Below are 19,115 nucleotides of genomic sequence, written 5' to 3'. Positions count from 1 at the left end.
CATTTGAGTTGTTTCGAGTTTATTCCATCAAAATTGGTATGGCCACGTTAGCAAACGGCGGGGCTCCATTCTAGCCTGCAGAACAGGCGGTTTATTTTGCGGGTCGAAGCGCGAAGTGCCAGGTTTTTATTTAGCGGGTCACGCAAGGGCGAGCGCGAAGCAATAACCCTGCAAAAATAAACTGCCTGTTCTGCAGGCTACTCCATTCCGCCTCGCCCCATTTTTGGCCCTTACTACCCTAATAGCGAAGCGCGCGAGGTCTAAAAACAGAATGCAAATGAATATAACCCCCACGAGGCTCAGAAAACATCAGCGTGTTCCGAAAGTGTTTTAGGAACGCTGGCTGTTTTAGGAAAGTGTTTTAGGAAAATCGTTCGCTACTTCGGTTTGTTTGCCTTGTATGAGTCGTGACGTCACCCGCGCGCTTCGTTATTTTGTCCGTAAAGGCCGGATCCAAGGGTTTCAGTTTCGCGCACTGACTGTTTTTTCCCACACTTATAACCTCTGTACTTCATCTTGCGTCTTGCATCTTCACGCGCTTGTTGTTTTATTTTCTTTAACCTCTCCTTATTTTCGCGCGTTATCCTACCAGCTCAGTTTTTTTCCAAATCACGCGCTGTGCTCGACCCCATAGCCCGCGTTTAAATTTGGTCAGCACCAAGAACGCGGGCTCTGGCCACGTCCGGGTTCGCGCACACGTGATTCACTAGCCTGTTCCACGCTCTCGGTAGTTGGGGGAGAAAGCAGGGCGAAAAACGCAGGCGAGCGAGGAAAAGAAAACAAGGAGGGTGGGGCTCTACCCCCTTGGCCACTGCACAGTGGTAGCCCCTAGAGCTATTGTTTCTTTAGTCACGTGGTCGGCGAACAAAAACGAGAAGCTCTGGGGACAGAGAATGCCACCAAGGAAGCGAATCGTTGAAGCAAAAGCTCCTGCCCTCAAAAAATTAATCGTGATGTGAAAAACCCCAAAGAGCCAATTGTTTTTCTGTCCTCTTCTGATTCCACAAACTTCTTTCAGACATGTTGAATCGCCGACAACGCCGTCCTTGCTGAAGGCACGTTTTGCACTAAAAACCCCGTACCTAAATGATCACAGCAAAACGTTTGACTGCCATTTCCCGGGGGGGAAAGGCGGTTGGAAAAGATCTAGATGGGCCGGGTGCCGGTATTAAAATTTGAACCGTGCCCGGCCCAGCAGGAGAAAAACCTGCTTTTGTTTTTGGTCATGTAAATGGGTTGTGTGGCCGAAATGGTTTGCATGGACACGGTGCCAAAAATGATAAAAAATTTGGCGTACCGTGCAGATTTTGTAGCGCGCGCAAAGAAAGGTTGCGCAATCATCATTTCCCCCCGGCGGCTTTATAAAAACAAACCTCCTTTGTATTCGCTTTGTTTCCGCTGGACGTTGCTTCGTCATCGTGGAATGTAAAACACAATAGTAATGCATGCGTATTAAATTTAGAAAAGCAAATTAACACTTAGTCGTGCGTCACATTTTAACACCTTCGCAGATTGATATCGCATCACACCCGGTCGATCTTTCCTCCAGCGTGTTCAACATGTTCGCATCGCTGTCTCTACTCGGCACTCTTGTGTTTCTGTTTGGTAAGTCGATTTTTAAATGATAAACGAAGTGGCTTTTAACTATAGTGTACATATGTTTGCATACCTCGCTTTCTTGAATGAATATCGAAGATCAATGCGATACGGCTTAAATCCGCGGTCATTTGAGAAAGAATATTATGTACATGCAGCAAAGATCAATGCACCTACACTGTTGTCTTATTCAAGGCTTTATAAACCCAGCAACATGTTTAAATCAAAGTTTCTTAGTTACGTAAGACCTTCATTTTTGCAGATTTGCATATAAGGCTTCACAATGTTTGCGCTCCCGGGTTAACAAATATAACAAATCGCGTGTCCTTGATTTGTTCGGTTGTGACTAGCGATGTTTTAGGGCTGCCGTTTAGCCTGAAGTCAGATTGTCTTCATTCTAAATAGCTATCGACTCGAATCTATTTTGTCCATATCGGCCGCTTTCGGCGTGGCACACCCTTTCAGCGGTGACTACTGTTGCGTGACTTTGTGCTGAAACGCTCACGAATTGTGGCCATTATTATCAAATACACAACGACAGCGGCCTGAAACATCTCAGTATACTTCTTGGCAACCTATCTTATCTGTGTAAATAAGGAAATTAAAATGGAGGTTCAAAGATTATGTGGATGCCCTTTAGCTTAGAGTGAGTCAACAATGGACAAAACTCGACCAAATTCGAGAAAGTCGCTATTAAAAACAGAGAAAAAATGGCAATCTTCGAAACCTTTCACTGAGCAGGGCCTTTTTATTTTGGGGTTTCGTGCCGGTTTTGCTTCCTTACGCTCGTTTGGACTGTTTTGCTGTCGACATGGGCTTGGTTTATACATTACTATGCATAAGTCTAGACACTTCTTATTATTTATTACACAACAAATTATATTTAAACTTCAAACTGATTAAATTTACTGATTCCTTTAGCATTCAGGTTTGCATTTACTTATTTGGCGGGATCAAAAAAAGGGGAATGAGCATGGGGTCCCGTGTTGCCCATCAAAAATTTCTATAATTCTATAGGTCCCGATTGTTTAAAGGATCAAGGATGGATGTCGCTTTCCACCGGTTAAATAACTCTCAACTATATTGCGCAGTTTATTTTAGCGACACCACTGGATGGCGACTTATCCAGCAGATAGAGTATCCACTCTTTGAACAACCGGTCTCTATATTCTATACATAGGTCATTCACTTCCGCTCATCTTTTTCTACCCCAGATCCTCCCAACCTCGTTCCCAGGGTCTGAGATCCCCTCCCACTTTTCAGTTCCCCAAGAACTTGCGGTGATTTGTCGTAGAACGGATCCCTTGTTAATGCGAACAATTCGTTTCTGTGGTCTGCAAAAATGGGTTTTGACTGCCAGTACACACGAAATGTTGAGACAAACAATATCCACAGAAGTTATCGGCAGGGACATACCTGAAATATTTTGAAGTTCGAAAAGTTAAAAGTAGCTGAATACCAAAAATGATATAGTGTTACGGTTTCGTGTCGTTTGCCAAGCAAGTGACAATAGCATCTTGAGATTCGCCCTTGGTGACTCAAAGGCGGAAGTTTGCCAGAAAGGCTCAATATAGATTTACATTCCTGGACCAAAAATTTGATAACAGAGCTGAAAAATAATATAGTGTTTTGGTTTCGTGTCGTTTGCCAAGCAAGTGACAATAGCATCTTGAAATTGGCCCTCAGTTAGGCCCGGTTCAGACGCCGTACTTTTCATGAGCCGAACTCAATTCGAATTTGGACCGACCCAAATTGACAAAAGTACGCCTCTTGATTCAGACGCCGTACTTTTTGGCCATTCCGAGGCCGTTCCTAATACAGTTCCAATAAAACCAGTCAAAATACATTATAATAATTTATGAATTCGGATCGGTACATGAAAAGTACGGCGTCTGAATCAAAGCCGTTTCAAAGGCATTCCACAGGCGAAATTCTCGGCCAAGCCAGGCGGGAAGAACGGGTGAGCCGTTCCAAATTGAAATAGCCGTTCTAATTTGATTCAGACGCCGATCTTTTCATGTACTTAATTCAAGGAATTAGGTTCGGCTCATGAAAAGATCGGCGTCTGAACCGGGCCTTACTCTTAGACGGAAGTTCGCCAGAAAGGGTCAATATAGGTTTTCATTTCTGGAGCACAGCTGCTTTCGTATAAACTATTTTTACTACTAAGTAAATTTAGCGGTTTTTCTTTTGCTGCAAGTTTCAATGACTAGCAATTTTGGAGAAGTTTTCATGACTAGCCATTTTGGAGAAGTTTTCAGTTTACAGGATTTTTGACAACATGACGTCTTTAATGATATTAGTCTAGCACAGACGAAGTACCACTTTTTTGGAAAGGAAATAAAAGATATTCTTAGCCGATTGGTTTCGTTCTGATTGGTTAATTTAGCGTCTACTATTTGCCCATGGGTGTACACTGACGTATGCCTTCAACCTGAGCGCGCGCACTGATCTGATGCGACATGGCACTAGAAAGTGCCACTACTTCATGAGTTTTTACATATTTTCTTGATTTTCCTGTGCATTTGAAAAGCTAAACGTAAGAAAATCCATCTCTCCATATTGCTGAAAGACTATTAGGCATAAGGCACGTCTGAAATAATTGAAAAGTTTTTTTTTGGTTGTTTTTTTCTTTTAGGTTTTCATCAGCTTTTACGCGAGCACTACACGCATTTGTTTAAATGAGCGCACGCACTTTTACCTCAAAGAAACTGCAATGAATCGCCTAAAAGTTGTGCTATAAAACAAATGGTTAACGCCGTAACATGCCCTATTGAGTTACTTGGGAGGCTTGCTAAGCACTCAAGAAGCTAAAGTCACATCGGCTATCGCTTCGAACGACTCTTATCAGTCTTCTACGCTTCTTTCGTGCTTAGCAAACGCTATGGCGTTTATCATTTGTTATCGTAACATTTGATGCAGTCACATTCTTTAAATATGGCCAAGTTCAAACGCGATCAGAACAACATGTCCAGTGTAAATATCTGCCAAGTAGGTCAAGTAGCTTTGACCAATAAGAAAGGCCGGAAATGGCCAGAACTACGGATATTGCGTGACAATATTTTAAGTATTTTTTGATTTTTTTTGAATGACGCATTTTAACACTCAAATATGCTTTGAAATGAATTTTAACACTCAAATATTTAAATTTTATTTTAAAGTATTTCTGAACCTGCAAAACTATCTCGCTAATAAGTTGTGCAATTAGGATTTCGCACACTGATTCAAAAGGCGTGTTGTCGAAATGTACCCCGTCGGATTTTCAACAAAGACTTCACGAGTACGTGAACGAATCTGGCGACGAGTTTTTCTTGAATCGCATAACTTTAGAAATACTTCCCCTAATCCTATTTTCTAATATTATGGTAACCTATTTTCGCGGCATGCGCGCTAGAGAACTATTTCAAAGTCAGAGACCTTCAGCCACACATGTACTTCTCAGTGTGAATAGGTTGTCTGACATTTCCAGTTAATGACTAAAATTCTTACTGAGCGGACCTTTTTTTGGTTTCTCTTTACAAGGCACGGAGAAACAAGCAAGAAAGCACAATATCACAAATTCCGCAAATATGCCTTGCTTGGAAGTTGCAATTCCAAGCTTCTTTGTTGTACTCGCGAGAGAAAACTGTTAAGCGCGGCTAAAAACCTCGCTCAGTTCGATAACCAACCAACATGAGAATTAATCTCACTATCTGGACTTTGCGATTCGATTCGATTATATTGGAAAGCCATAGAATAATGTAACCTTTTTGTAGCGTAGATATGACATTGAAGGACTAAAGAGATTCAGGTCAAAGATTGAAGAGATTGGACGAAATAAGGATGCCCCAGACTGTTCACAACGTCTCTATTTGAACGCAAAAAAAAACGCGAGGGAAACGGCGAGCGCGAAACAGAGGGGGTAGGGAACGAGTGAAGCGCATCACACCTCCCGATTTGCGCTGGCATCCTGTTCTCTAGCACTTCTACAGAAAACGATCGAAAAAAATACGAAAAAATAGAGGGCTGTGACAGTCTAAGGATGCCCTAGTATAGCGCAGAAGATGGAAGTCTCTCTAGCTAGCTTACTATACTAAGGACACTAGGGCGCTTTGAATATTGTTATTTATGTTTGTTTATTTATCGTTAGGCCATGGGCACGCCGCTTACCAAATGAGATGGTGCACAACGTCTGCTGCAGAGCAAAAGAAATGCATTGATTTCAAAGCTGAGTTGAAAAAAATTGCAAATGATTCCACACCAGCCTGTGTGCAGGCCGACAATGCTATTGAGTGCATGAAAAAAATCCAAAATGGAGACGCTGACCTGATAACCCTGGACGGTGGAGAAATAAATACTGCAGGTAATGCTCAACAATTATTACTTGAAATATTAACGTATCTTATTTTTTTAAACTAGAGACTACGTTTTTAAAGAACGCCTTTACTAAAAAGGATCTACCACAAAAAGTGTCTCAGTCACCAATCTATGTAAATTATACCTGGGTGAATTTTTCTGTAGTAAAATTGGTAATAATATTGGTAAAAAAGCTCTTTCTCCAGGGAAACCTTATGTTACCACGACTATCACTTTGTCACGCAACGCTTTCCCCTGCCAGTAGCTACGATAGGAGTGTTGTGTGACATGTCAAATAACGGCATCTAAGCTGGGAAAGAAGCCTAACAACGTTATTTTTTTCGTTGTTTGTGACGTTGTTTTATTTTTTTAATATTTCAGGTAAAAAGTACGAGATGGTTCCCGTGGTCGCTGAAGATTATGGTTACGGGACAATTAGTTACTATGCTGTAGCAGTTGTGAAGAAGAGCAACAGCGATATTACAATCGAAACACTGAAAGGCAAGAAGACATGTCACACTGGAGCCGGGAAGACCGCAGGTTGGATTGTGCCCATTGGAACCCTGTTGTCCATTGGATACATGAAACAAGATTCGAGCTGTAATCCATACATATCAGCTGGCAAATATTTTAAGGAAAGCTGCGTACCGAGTAAGTCATAAGCGGTGAATTTTCGTTCGTAGTTTCACGTTTTTCATTTTCTTTTCACTTTCATAATTCATGTTACCGAGCTTACAATAGACGACTTATTGTGACGATAGCTATTTCGTTTCGATATTTCCTTAGCAGACAGATGTAGGCCCATGGGTCAATTACAGGAGGGGTCAAGAGAGAGCGCACACGCGGGATGGGTGGGAGGGATGGTGGTGGTGGTTATTACCGCTTTAATATACGTTTAATATACCCTAAGATGGTCAGTATAGTTTTCTTTGTAATAGGCGTTACAGGCTTGTGGAAGAAATTGACATTAGAAGCTGTACTTTGTTTTAAGATATAAAAACCTCTAAATCTGCAGGACTAAAGCTGTTATCTCCCTCTCGTTTTCCAGAAATTTAATTGGTTTACCTTGTTCTCCAGATTGTACTAACATTATATGATTCAATAGAAACGTTTCGCGGTCTGTTCTGAATCCGTGAATTTGATTGGCTAAACCATCATTAGCGGTATTTCAGATTATTCGCCTGTAGAACTAGTGCTTGTATAATTGTAAATTGTACAAAGGAATGGGCTCTCTTACCCCCTCCCACCCCGCCTCCAAGAGGCTTACACTGGCCCTTGATTTGGAATACGAAAACTTCGTCGTATTTCTTCGTTATAATTTCTGTGTTTGTATTTTTTATCTTTTACACCAGATGTCAAACTGCCAGAGTACGATCCCAAAGGAAATAACCCCGAGAACTTGTGTGCGTTGTGCCCAAGCGAATGTAAAAAGAAGGGGAACTACTCTGATTATAGTGGAGCCTTCCAATGCATGGACGATGATGTTGGTGTGGTGGCGTTTGTTAAACACACCACAGTAAAGGACACTGCCAAGAAAGCGGTTACAAACTATCAATACCTGTGCAAAGATGGAAAAAGAGGAGGTACGTATTAAAGCACACAGTCTGAAACTAGTACTGACTGACTGACTGACTGACTGACTCGACTGACTGACTGACTGACTGACTGACTGACTGACTCGACTGACTGACTGACTGACTGATTGACTGAATGACGGACTGACTGACTGACTGACTGACTGACTGACTGAATCGACTGACTGAGTGACTGACTGACTGACTGACTGACTGACTCGACTGACTGACTGACTGAATGACTGACTGACTGACTCACTCACTGACTCGACTCGACTCGACTGACTGACTGACTGACTGACTGACTGATTGACTGACTGACTGACTGACTGACTGATTGACTGACTGACTGACTGACTGACATGACTGACTGGCTGGCTGGCTGGCTGGCTGACTGAGTGACTGAGTGACTGACTGACTGATTGACTGACTGACTGACTGATTGACTGACTGACTGACTGACTGACTGACTGACTGACTGACTGACTAACAGTAACAGTAACAGTAACAGTAAATCTTTATTGTGCCTTACACTCCAAAGGGAGGTATTGGTCTAGTTACAATAAAGGTGTTATAGCAACTATGCTAACAAATTACTTAATAACAAACAATGAAATTACGGTAATTATTGGACTATTACTTATACAACTATTTATTGATATAACTTTCAATTTAAAACTTCTTTTCTTTTTTGAAACATTAGGAAGATATATTTAGCTATGATTCTAGAGGTAGCATAATTATCTAGTTTAAGAAGGTACTTTATTTTTTCATGATCAGTTAAATCTACAAAGCGAGGATCAGTTTGTGACACGATTGAATGAAGCTCTTTTCTAATATCATTATACCCTTTGCAATACATTAAAAAATGCTGTTCGTCCTCTATGTGGTTTTCCTTACATACCAAGCACTTTCTTTCTTCAACTGGTATGGATGCTCCTGCATTTTCATATTTTCCAGTCTGTATGCGTAGGGAATGTACCCCTAATCTTAGTTTAGTTATTTTTATTCGATGCGCTGGATTTTTAACTGTAGTGAGATACTCTTCTAATTGGTAATCTTTTTTAACTTCTTTGTGAGTGAATTTTTCTCTAGAGCTAACTGACGCGCAATTTCGGACCTTTGACCAATTTTGGAAATAATTTTTTCTTAATCTATGTTTAATTTTAGAGCAAGAATTCGTTGAAAGTTGTGGGGCTGATGTGTCATTATCGGAGAGAATTCCTAATGCTTCATCATCATTTAATAAACTAACAGATTTAGTATGTTTTTTGGCGTAAAGAAATGCATGATTTAATATGGGATTGGTTATCTTATGTTCTAATCTTTGAAAATAGCATAAGATAGATGCTTTAATGTCTATTGCTAAAGGGTATCGACCTAGTTCTGCTCTACATGCTACGTTTTCTGCATACCATGGTACATTTAATGCTTGTTTGCAAAACTGGATGTGAACTTGTTCAATTGTACTTTTATCGAAATGTGTTCTGTATGATAAAAGTTCGGGTCCCCATATTTCACAACCATACAACCATACACAACCATACAAGTTTGGGTTTAACTAAAGCATCAAAAAGTTTATTTCGTATCACAATTGTTGATGAATCAATGTTGGATAGAAATCGTTTAATGATGGAAATAACTTTGGTAGCCTTTTTGCTAATTATTTCTCTTGCATAGGTGTAACGACCAGAAGATGTCATTTCTATGCCTAGATATGCTTGTTTGTCGACAATATTTAAAGTTTCATTGTCGTATTTAAAATCTTTTTTGTGTTTGTTCTGACCGTTACCACTAAATACAATGATGTTTGATTTTTTGGTGTTTACTTTTAGCTTCCATTCTTGAGCGTGCTTATGAATAACGTCAAGTGATTGTTGCAATCCTTCTGGAGAATCGCTTAATACTAATAGATCATCTGCGTACATTAGGCAATTAAGTAATTGATTGTTTAATACTACCCCTTTGCATTTGTTGACGCTAAAGTAATCTGGTAAATCATTCATAAACAAAGAAAACAGAACTGGACTTAATCCATCACCTTGCGTTATGCCTTTATTGCATGAAAACAGATCCGTTGTTGTGTTTTTATTTATGCGAACACAACTCTTAATCGAAGAATACATGGACTTAATGACATTTAGGAATTTGCCTTTGATACCGTAACGTTGCAACTTATAAATCAACCCAGACTGCCATACGCTATCAAAAGCTTTCTCATAATCAATAAAACCAACATAAAGCTTCTTATGTTGTTTAGTGTACTTATGAATGAGTTGTTGCAAAATAAAAAGACTATCGGTTGTTCTCGCATTTGGTCTAAATCCAAATTGTTCTGGGTTGAGAATGTTGTGAGTTTCGATGAATTTATTTAATCTTGATTGTAAAATTGAGGTGAATAATTTTCCAAAACAACTTGTTATAGTAATTCCCCTGTAGTTGGCTGGCGAGCGTTTATCGCCCTTCTTTTTGTAAATGGGTCTTATCACCCCAATATTCCAATCGGTAGGAAATTTACCGGTGTTAAGTATATCGTTGAAAATTTTTTCTAATGAAGGCAATAAATAATATCTTCCATGTTTAATCATTTCATTTAAGATAGAATCCACGCCACTTACTTTTTTTGTTTTAAGTTTGGAAATATGTTCGTGTATTTCCTTCGATGTGATAGGTATTCCTAAAATGTCATTAGCTGACAGAACTTCTGTATCATCCATGTTATTCGTGTGGTTATTATCTTCGCGAGATTCTTCGTCATCGGTTGGATAATTATTGGCGCGAGATTCATGGTTATCACATAGTAACTCCTGGAAATGTCGTATCCAGTCTTCTGGGGAGATGAGGGGTTTTTCCTCAACCGTATTATTTTTCCTAAGTTTGTTGATTTGTTTCCAGACGTCCTGACTGTGTCTAGAATCCAATGCAGTTATTTCATTCATAAGTTGATTTTTGTACTCTTTATGCGCCAATTTAACTTGTTTTTTATATTTCTTTTTGAGAACAAAATACTCTTGTCGCAATTGTCTTTGGGTTGTCGGACTAATTTTCTTAGCAAGATTTTGTAATTGCTTCTTTAATTGTCGACAAGTATAATCATACCATGGCTTGTTCTGCTTGTTGTTTTTGTGTGTTTTTCTTGACGTTTTTAGACTTAAATTAGCCGTTAACGTCATAATGTTGTTAAAATGGGAAATTTCTTCCTCTATTGAAGCAAAATGTTTTGAGTTAAAGGTCTCAAATTGATCTTGAATATTTGTACTGGATATTGCATTAATGAATTTGTCTTTGGAATCTGGCTTCTGACTGACTGACTGACTGACTGACTGACTGACTGACTGACTGACTGACTGACTGACTGACTGACTGACTGACTGACTGACTGACTGACTGACTGACTGACTGACATGACTGGCTGGCTGACTGACTGACTGATTGACTGACTGTCTGACTGATTGACTGACTGACTGACTGACTGATTGACTGACTGACTGACATGACTGGCTGGCTGGCTGGCTGACTGGCTGGCTGGCTGGCTAACTGACTGACTCGCCACACAAACGTATAGCGGTATTTAAAATTACATGAAACCTGGCTCAGAGAGATAGTCGAGAAATTTTTAGAAGTCTAAAAAACTTAGCATCACCTACAACGCCTTTATCATTATACATGAGTCGATTGAATTGTTCTCAATTTAAAGCTCTGTGTTCTCTGTTTTATTTTAGAAATTGGACAACACGTCACCTGCAATCTGGCTAAAGTTCCATCTCACGCTGTAATGACCAGCAAAGGGAACAGCAACAGGGCGAAATACGTTCAAGTCCTGATACAAGCGTCAAAAAAGTACGGTAACGATTCAGGCAGCGGCTTCAAACTGTTTGACTCCCAAAAGTATGGTAAAAAAAAGGATCTCTTGTTCAAGGACTCCGCCGTTGCGCTTGTGGATGTTAGTGATAAGACCTACCAGACGTTGCTTGGTGAGGACTACATGAATGACATTGAGGCCTTAGACGATTGTGTCAAGCCAACCGCTGGAAGCAAAGATAACAAGCCTTATTTCCTTGCTTCTGTCGTGTTTTCGCTTGTAGCTTTGGTTCTGTCCTGAATTACTGAATGAAAACCGGCGCTTGTTGTTCACTCTTGTCAGTGGTGAATTACTCCAAAAAGTTGTAGATTTGGTAGTTATTGTTTTTTTTTTTCTTTGCTTGAAAAGCTCAGTCCCATATACTTAAGGTTAGACAATAGTTTTATTGTTTCATTCGAAAAAGAATAAACAAAGTCAGTCTAATATATCACACGCTGAAGCCAAGTGTTACTCAGTATTAAAAGAAAAATGTAGTTTTTTTTGTATCATTCAAAAACGAGTAGAGAAAGTTAAGTTTGCATCGGACGGCAACATGAACCAAGGTAGTTGCATTTTTAGCAAAAAATTCAGTTTTGTTTGTTTCATTCGAAAACGAATAAACAAAGTTTAATGTTGTCGGACAGTAAAGAAAATGAGTGTTATTTTTAAAAGAAAAATGTAGTTCTCTTTGTTTCATTCGAGAAAGAATAAACAAAACGGAAGTTTGTTTATGTTATTTTTAGAAAAAATGTAGCTTCCTTTGTTTCATTCGAAGAAGAATAAACAAAGTTAAGTTCATCTCTAATGGTAAAGTGTCATTAATAATAAGTGTCATTTTGAAAGAAAAATGTAGTTTTCTTTGTTTCATTCGAAAAGAATAAACAAAGTTGACTCATCTTGTTGTACGTTATGTCTTTCATTTTATCATTTTATGATTGACTGGCAGTACAGAGCTCGGGTCGTTGCACAATTGGTCTTCAATCAGCCTAGCCAGGTCTAGCTCAAAGATTGTTCGTTTTCTTTAGTGACGCAAACATGAGCGCAAATTTCAGGACTTGAGAAACGCATGCGCAGACAAGAAGCACAAAATTGAAACTGTCTTCACCAACCTACAATTAATTGCCTATATAACTCGACTTTCAGTATCCATGGTGTTCTGGAATGCCAACCCAATGAGTCCCTTAATAATGCTCTATCCAGGACGAACCCCAGTTGCCACCTTAGGGTGCCACCAGCCATTTCCTTACAAATTGAACTGAGTCTGTGTAGATACTGTTTGGACGGTCAGTATTCTCACTAAATAACTACTTAACGCATCGTGAAACAACCAATTGAATACTCCGCGGTCCCCTAGGAATGCATTACTGTATGAGTAGAATAGACAGCGTGGTTTTGATTTCACTGTGTCACAGCGTCGATCGCCGAGACGACGGATCAAGGTTCTCCCCGCGTTGCAGACGAACGTAACTATGATGTTACGAGATCTACTTGACCAATTACGGCGCACGAAAGAACGGCCCTATTCAAAAGCCAATCAGAGGTTATTATAGAAATCCCTGGTAACACGCGGGGGGGGGGGGGGGGCGGAACAAGCTTTTGTGCTTTAATTCGCAGACGGACTATACCGGGGTTTTGTTCGTCTGCAACGCAGGCTACTCCCCACCCTCCTCCCCTGGTGTTGGTTGACAACTTCTCATACCCCGATGTCCATCCTCGCTGTCTACCTCTTTCCACAACAATCCGCGAATCTCTCTCCCATAACTTAGTTTCATGATGTGTTAAAAAGTAGACAGTGAGGATATAGTACTGTTCATAATTGTATCTGACCAAGAATGATATAAAAATGCCGTGCTGAAAGTCGTTATCTTACTCTGACAAAGGAGGCAGAGGGGCTGCCATATTTTTTCCATTATTAGTTCATGTACTGTATTACCTTGTTTCACCGTAGGGAATTTCCCAAAAAAATATTTAGTTTTTTGCTCGTGCATTTTAAACATTAACTGGCTTTTGTATAAAACGAAGTCATAAACATTTGTATGAACAGATGGCAGTAGCCCGGGGGGGCCTGATCAACCCACCATAGGACTTCAAACATTTTAAGGGATCTAAACACAGAGTCACAGTTAAAAAGGACTAATTAAAAATTAATCACCGATGTGGAGGTGAGTAGTCGTGGATAATCACCTCCGAGTTAACCAATCAGCACGCGCGAAAGCACTATTCACTTGAGTGGCCATGGTATATACTAATTATTCTGTTTAGTACAGAAATTCGCTAAAAGTGTCAGTCATGCCAACTGCGGAGGACTGGACATGATGGTATTGCATTGAAAGAAACCATGTGCAGTCGGAGAGTAGAATGCTAAAAAAACTTCGAGCAGCTCGTTGACCATTTTGTAAAAACATATATCCGTAGAAAGCTCACCCAAATTGGGGGGATTCGATGTAACACTTTCATGTTTTGTTCGACGCCGCTCTATCAAAAATAATGCTCGTGACAATTACAAATTTCGCTTTTAACTTCTTCCTTCGATTCTTCCTTGTCATACCACCAAAACATAATCTTCCGCTTGTATTCTCTTTTAGCGAGACAGTACTTTGTTGAACTTTATCTGAATCTACAAGCGAGAGCAGAATAATTTTGTTTGCTTAATCAGCCCAGAAGTCTCTAAATCATGAAAAAACTTTTAAAACTGCATTTACCCGTCTTTTCATGCCAAATTGCGTTTGCTCATCATGACACAGTCATGATCCTAATTGTTATATACATGATTAAGAACACGAGAAGTCTCAAAATTTCAGTTTTTTAGAAAATGAAAATTCTGTATTCCTTTTTGCCACATGATTTCCCAGAGGAACAGCTGATTTTAAGATTGACGGACATCCGGTATTTTCACTTTCCAAAGCGAGCAGCATAAAATAAACTCAATCGACAGTAAAGTTCACTCTATGCAACGAATACAAGCAGATCTTCGTCTTTAATTCAACGTTGGCGTGGTGAGTACAACTTGCCCTGTATTGTGTCTTTTAAATTGAATCTTTGCCAGTTAAACTAAATGGGGTAGTGAATTTTTTTCACCCAAGAAATATGTGCATAAAGCTCAAAACCAGACTCACCTTGAATTTAATAAAAACAATTATCGCAAATTAAAATATCGTGATTAGTCAGTGCCTTGCTGACCGTCAACAGTTCATAAATAGTGCGCCTTCTTGATTACCATTTCTTCCTTTTGATCAAAAGATGAAAGAAGAGCATTGGCTGATTTGCAAGCTAATTTACCCAACCTTGCCTATTTCAAGTCTCTCCGTCCTTCTTCGTAATGTTTCAAAAGCATTAAGGTATGCTGCATAACTCAAAACGATTACTCTGTCTATTTTTCAGAATTAAGGTGCCATGAACAGCATCGAGGAAATTATACTAACTATCGGGATTGGCTTTGTTGTTGCCACTTTCCTCCTCAACACCGGTTGTGCTCACAAAGCCATCGAGTTATGTAGCGAAAGCTTGGTTTTGCTAAATAATACAGGACTAAGTAAGGAAAAGCAATTTGGAAAATTAATTTACGAAGGAATCTATAACGCAATGTTCAAGGCGTACTGTCATATCCATGATAACTCAAATGCAATAAAATACGGCAGGAAACTGCACGCCATTTTTTGCGAGTATGGTGACACTGTCCGGGAAGGGATTCTCAGCATACAACTGGCACAGATATACAGGAAACAAAGTAAGTATGCTGAGGCAAAAGAACTTTCTGAGAGAGGAATCACTATCATGAGGGCAATTGGCGACAAGAAAAAAGAAGCAATCGCTTATGGAATCCTAGGAAATGTGTTTCGCTCTCTCGGTGAATATATCAAAGCTAAAGAATATCACGAGAAAGCACTTGCGATCACAACGGAAATGGGTGATAGGAAAGGAGTAGCAGCATGTTATGGAAACCTAGGAACCGTGTTTCGATCTCTCGGTGAATATGTCAAAGCTGAAGAATATCACGAGAAAGCACTTGCGATAAAAATAGAAACAAGTGACAGAGAAGGAATAGCAGCAAGTTATGGAAACCTAGGAGCTTTGTTTCAATCTCTTGGAAAATATGTCAAAGCGAAAGAATATCACGAGAAAGCACTTGCGATCAGGATTGAAACTGGTAATAGAGCGGGAGAAGCAACAGATTATGGAAATCTAGGAAATGTGTTTAATTCTCTTGGTGAATATATCAAAGCTAAAGAATATTACGAGAAAGCACTTGCCATCAGAATGGAGATTGATGACAGAGCAGGAGTAGCAGCAGATTACGGAAACCTAGGAACTGTGTTTAAATCTCTTGGTGAATATGTCAAAGCTAGAGAATATCACGAGAAAGCACTTGCGATCAAAACTGAAATTGGTGACAGAGAAGGAGAAGCCACAGATTATGGAAACCTAGGAACTGTGTTTCAATCTCTTGGAGAATATGTCAAAGCTAAAGAATATCACGAGAAAGCACTTGCGATCACAACGGAAATTGGTGACAGAAAGGGTGAAGCCGCAGATTATGGAAACCTAGGAAATATGTTTCGCTCTCTTGGTGAATATGTCAAAGCTAAAGAATATCTTGATAAAGCAGTCGCGATACAAATTGAAATTGGTGACAGAGCAGGAGAAGCATTAAGTTACGGAGACCTGGGACGTGTGTTTTGTTGTCTTGGAGAATATAGAAAGAGTAAACAATATCTTGATAACGCAGTCGCGATCCAAATTGAAATTGGTTGCAGAGGAGGAGAAGCATCCTGTTATCATAAACTAGGAGGTTTGTTTCAATCCCTTGGTGATACTGTCAACGCTAAAGAATATTACGAGAAAGCACTTGCGATCAGAATGGAAATTGGTGACAGACAAGGAGAATCAATAACTTACGTATGCCTAGGAGCCGTGTTTCAATCTCATGGTGATTATGTCATGGCTGAAAAATATCTTGAGAAGGCTTTTCCAATAAGTAAACATATTAGATGCGGTGAAATTGAGTTTCAGTGCTATTGTTTTCTTACATTGACGAAGTTATCACAAGAAAAGTCTCAGGAAGCTTTTTCCTGTCTGTTTCGAAGTATTGAAAAATGTGAAGAATTGCGAGGTTTTAACGAAGACGACGATCAATTTATGATTTCCTTTTCAGACGTGCATGTTTTTCCCTACCAGCGGTTCTGTAGATTATTTTGTGACACTGGAAATCCAAACAATGCTCTTTATGTTGTGGAGCTTGGACGGGCTAGAGCACTAGCAGACTTGATGGCAACTCAGTACTCTGTTAAAAAACACATATCAGCTAACCCGCAATCATGGATTGGCATTGAAAATGTGATGAAGAAAGAAAGTAATTGTACCTGTTTATACATTTCTTATATTGATCGAAAACTGTTTTGGTGGATTCTCAAGACAAGCGGATTCATTGCTTTTCGAGAAAAAACGGTCGATAAAAACACTCTTTATACCACAGCACAGCCTGCTACAAATTTGGACGAATTTTTTGCTGTCATGGCTAAACGTTTCCGAGGATTTGGTATTTTACCCGAGGAGGTTTGCGAAGATCGATCTTTAAATGGCATTCAGTCAAAACCTGATTCTTCTCAGGAAGAGAGCCTCCCAGCTTTGCGACAAGGAAAGAATGAGTGTGATCCTGAATTGAATCTAAATTTGCTCTACAAAATGCTCATCGATCCTGTGTCCAACTTACTTGAGGAGCCTGAAATCATCATTGTTCCTGATCGCGGATTGTACCGAGTTCCTTTTCCAGCTTTACGTGATGAAAGTGGGAGGTACTTATCAGAGACTTTCAAGATCTGCATCGTTCCTTCTCTGACGACTCTCAAGTTCATTCAGGACAGTCCTGCAGACTATCACAGTCAGACTGGTGCTCTGATAGTGGGTGATCCCAAGGTTGGTAAGGTGCGTTTTAAGGGTCTTCTCAAGACCTTTTCACAATTGCCTGGTGCAAGAAAGGAGGCCGAGATGATTGGACGAATGCTGGGCGTTCAGCCTTTACTGGGAGAACACGCGACGAAGCTGGCGGTGCTTCAAAGGATCAATTCAGTTAGTCTGATACATTTTGCTGCTCATGGTAATGCTGAAAGAGGAGAAATTGCCCTCGCCCCTGCTTTAGGCTCTACTACTAGGATTCCAAAAGAAGACGACTACCTATTGAAAATGTCCGACATTTCACAAGTTCAACTGCGAGCTAAACTGGTAGTACTCAGCTGTTGTCACAGTGGCCGTGGACAAATTCGAGCCGAGGGAGTTGTTGGAATCGCTCGCGCGTTCTTAGGATCCGGTGCACGCTCAGTGTTGGTTGCATTGTGGGCTCTACAAGACAGTGCAACAGAGCAGTTGATCAGTCGTTTCTACGAGCACCTAATCAGTGGGGAAAGTGCCAGTGAATCTCTTCACGAGGCCATGAAGTGGATGAGAGATAATGGCTTTACTAAAGTTTCTGAGTGGGCGCCGTTAATGCTGATTGGAGATAACGTGACATTTATGTTTTGAAAATGAAAGTAAGTTAAAAATAGCGAAAAATAAAATAGCAAAGAAGTTATAATTCTGGTCAGTCATTTCATTACATGTAGCAAGTACACAAGCAAAATATTACTCTTTCGTACCATTTAGAGTCTACATATCTCTTTGGGATCATTTTTTTTTTCAAAACATTTAATTTTATCTTAATTTTATTACGTTTTGTTTTAATTTTGTAAGGTTTGTAAAGTTTTTGCACGAAAGGAAAAAATGTTGCGCAATGTTTAGGCAATTTGAAGACGGTTTTGTTAGATTCTGTTTTGTCTATTTTTTGGTGTTACAGGAAGAAGGAACCTTATCAATGGTGGATTCACAGAGAGAAAAAATCAAGGAACTCGAACGAGCTAAGAAAATCTTGTTCACACACAGTGTAAAGTAGCAAAGACACTGTTGACTTATCTCGAGTAGTGAGACTGGAGGATAATTACAATTTTTTTTTTACGGCTAGAGTTGGTTAAAATATAACGCACGATGTGACTTGCTAATAATCGGGGCCGAATTTTCTTGTAACGCCCACGGGCATTAATCCCAGGCCATACGCAGATGAGAGTTAATAAGACTCTCGTTTGGCCTGAAACTGTCATGCACTGTCATGGACTCTCATGCGCTCTCATCGACTTTGAACGTGATCAAAATTTTCATGAGAGTCGAGTGGTCAAAAAATGCAAAACACTATGTTTTCAAATTGTGATAACAGGTTTTCATGCTGGGGACAACACTTTTGGAAAGCTGTTGGAAAGCTCAGGACGGCACTGCAAACCCGAGGAATACTCGCTGGTGGTAAGGAGATTGGGATCTGTTACAGCAATTAAATCGTCGAGCCGACTAAAACAGTAGACAGAGCTTGGGTCCAGCGTGGACTTAAATCTGTAGCTTGGTTAAATCTGTAGAATGGTACTTCACATAACCATTCTATCTAATACTAACAAAGTACGCGATGTAGGACGGGATTACAGCATAACCAAAAAACGGGTAAATAAGGTTTACTAAACTGAGAACATGTTTATATGTTCTTCTTATATTTTCTTTCCCGACTAAACCTATTAGGGTGTAAAGTGCTTCACCTGTTTTCTGGGGTAGTTTCCCACTTGTAAAATAGAAACTGGAATAGTGAAGACAAAAACAAAATAAAGGCGAGAAAAATGTCTTACCTGCGAAAACCTGTTGTCAACAAACATTCTTAAACCAGAATTTTTAGTCGACAAGGATGAAACTTTGGCGCAGTT

General features: G+C 39.8%; 2 protein-coding genes across 2 annotated transcripts; both read left to right on the top strand.

Annotated features, from left to right (window-relative positions):
* Positions 1-1,445: 1,445 nt before the first annotated feature.
* LOC144645970 (serotransferrin-like) lies at positions 1,446-12,241 on the top strand. Its single transcript, XM_078505484.1, has 5 exons — positions 1,446-1,605; positions 5,726-5,938; positions 6,313-6,582; positions 7,284-7,514; positions 11,228-12,241. The coding sequence occupies exons 1-5, from the start codon at positions 1,560-1,562 to the stop codon at positions 11,605-11,607; spliced, it is 1,140 nt and encodes a 379-aa protein (XP_078361610.1). The 5' UTR covers positions 1,446-1,559; the 3' UTR covers positions 11,608-12,241.
* A 2,059-nt stretch (positions 12,242-14,300) lies between these two features.
* On the top strand, positions 14,301-19,115 carry LOC144645523 (uncharacterized). Its single transcript, XM_078505100.1, has 3 exons — positions 14,301-14,342; positions 14,728-17,870; positions 18,173-19,115. The coding sequence occupies exon 2, from the start codon at positions 14,740-14,742 to the stop codon at positions 17,860-17,862; it is 3,123 nt and encodes a 1,040-aa protein (XP_078361226.1). The 5' UTR covers positions 14,301-14,342; positions 14,728-14,739; the 3' UTR covers positions 17,863-17,870; positions 18,173-19,115.

Source organism: Oculina patagonica, chromosome 3, assembly GCF_052425735.1.
Source record: "Oculina patagonica isolate OP01 chromosome 3, crgOcupat, whole genome shotgun sequence".
Lineage (NCBI taxonomy): Eukaryota > Metazoa > Cnidaria > Anthozoa > Scleractinia > Oculinidae > Oculina > Oculina patagonica.
This window is presented reverse-complemented; position numbering and strand designations above follow the sequence as displayed.

Bases quoted from the DNA above. Each gene is read 5' to 3' on its own strand.
- LOC144645970 (XM_078505484.1), top strand. From the start codon at position 1,560: ATGTTCGCATCGCTGTCTCTACTCGGCACTCTTGTGTTTCTGTTTG. The intron at 1,606-5,725 runs GTAAGTCGATTT...ATTTATCGTTAG, and splicing joins CACTCTTGTGTTTCTGTTTG to GCCATGGGCACGCCGCTTAC. The intron at 7,515-11,227 runs GTACGTATTAAA...GTTTTATTTTAG, and splicing joins CAAAGATGGAAAAAGAGGAG to AAATTGGACAACACGTCACC.
- LOC144645523 (XM_078505100.1), top strand. From the start codon at position 14,740: ATGAACAGCATCGAGGAAATTATACTAACTATCGGGATTGGCTTTGTT.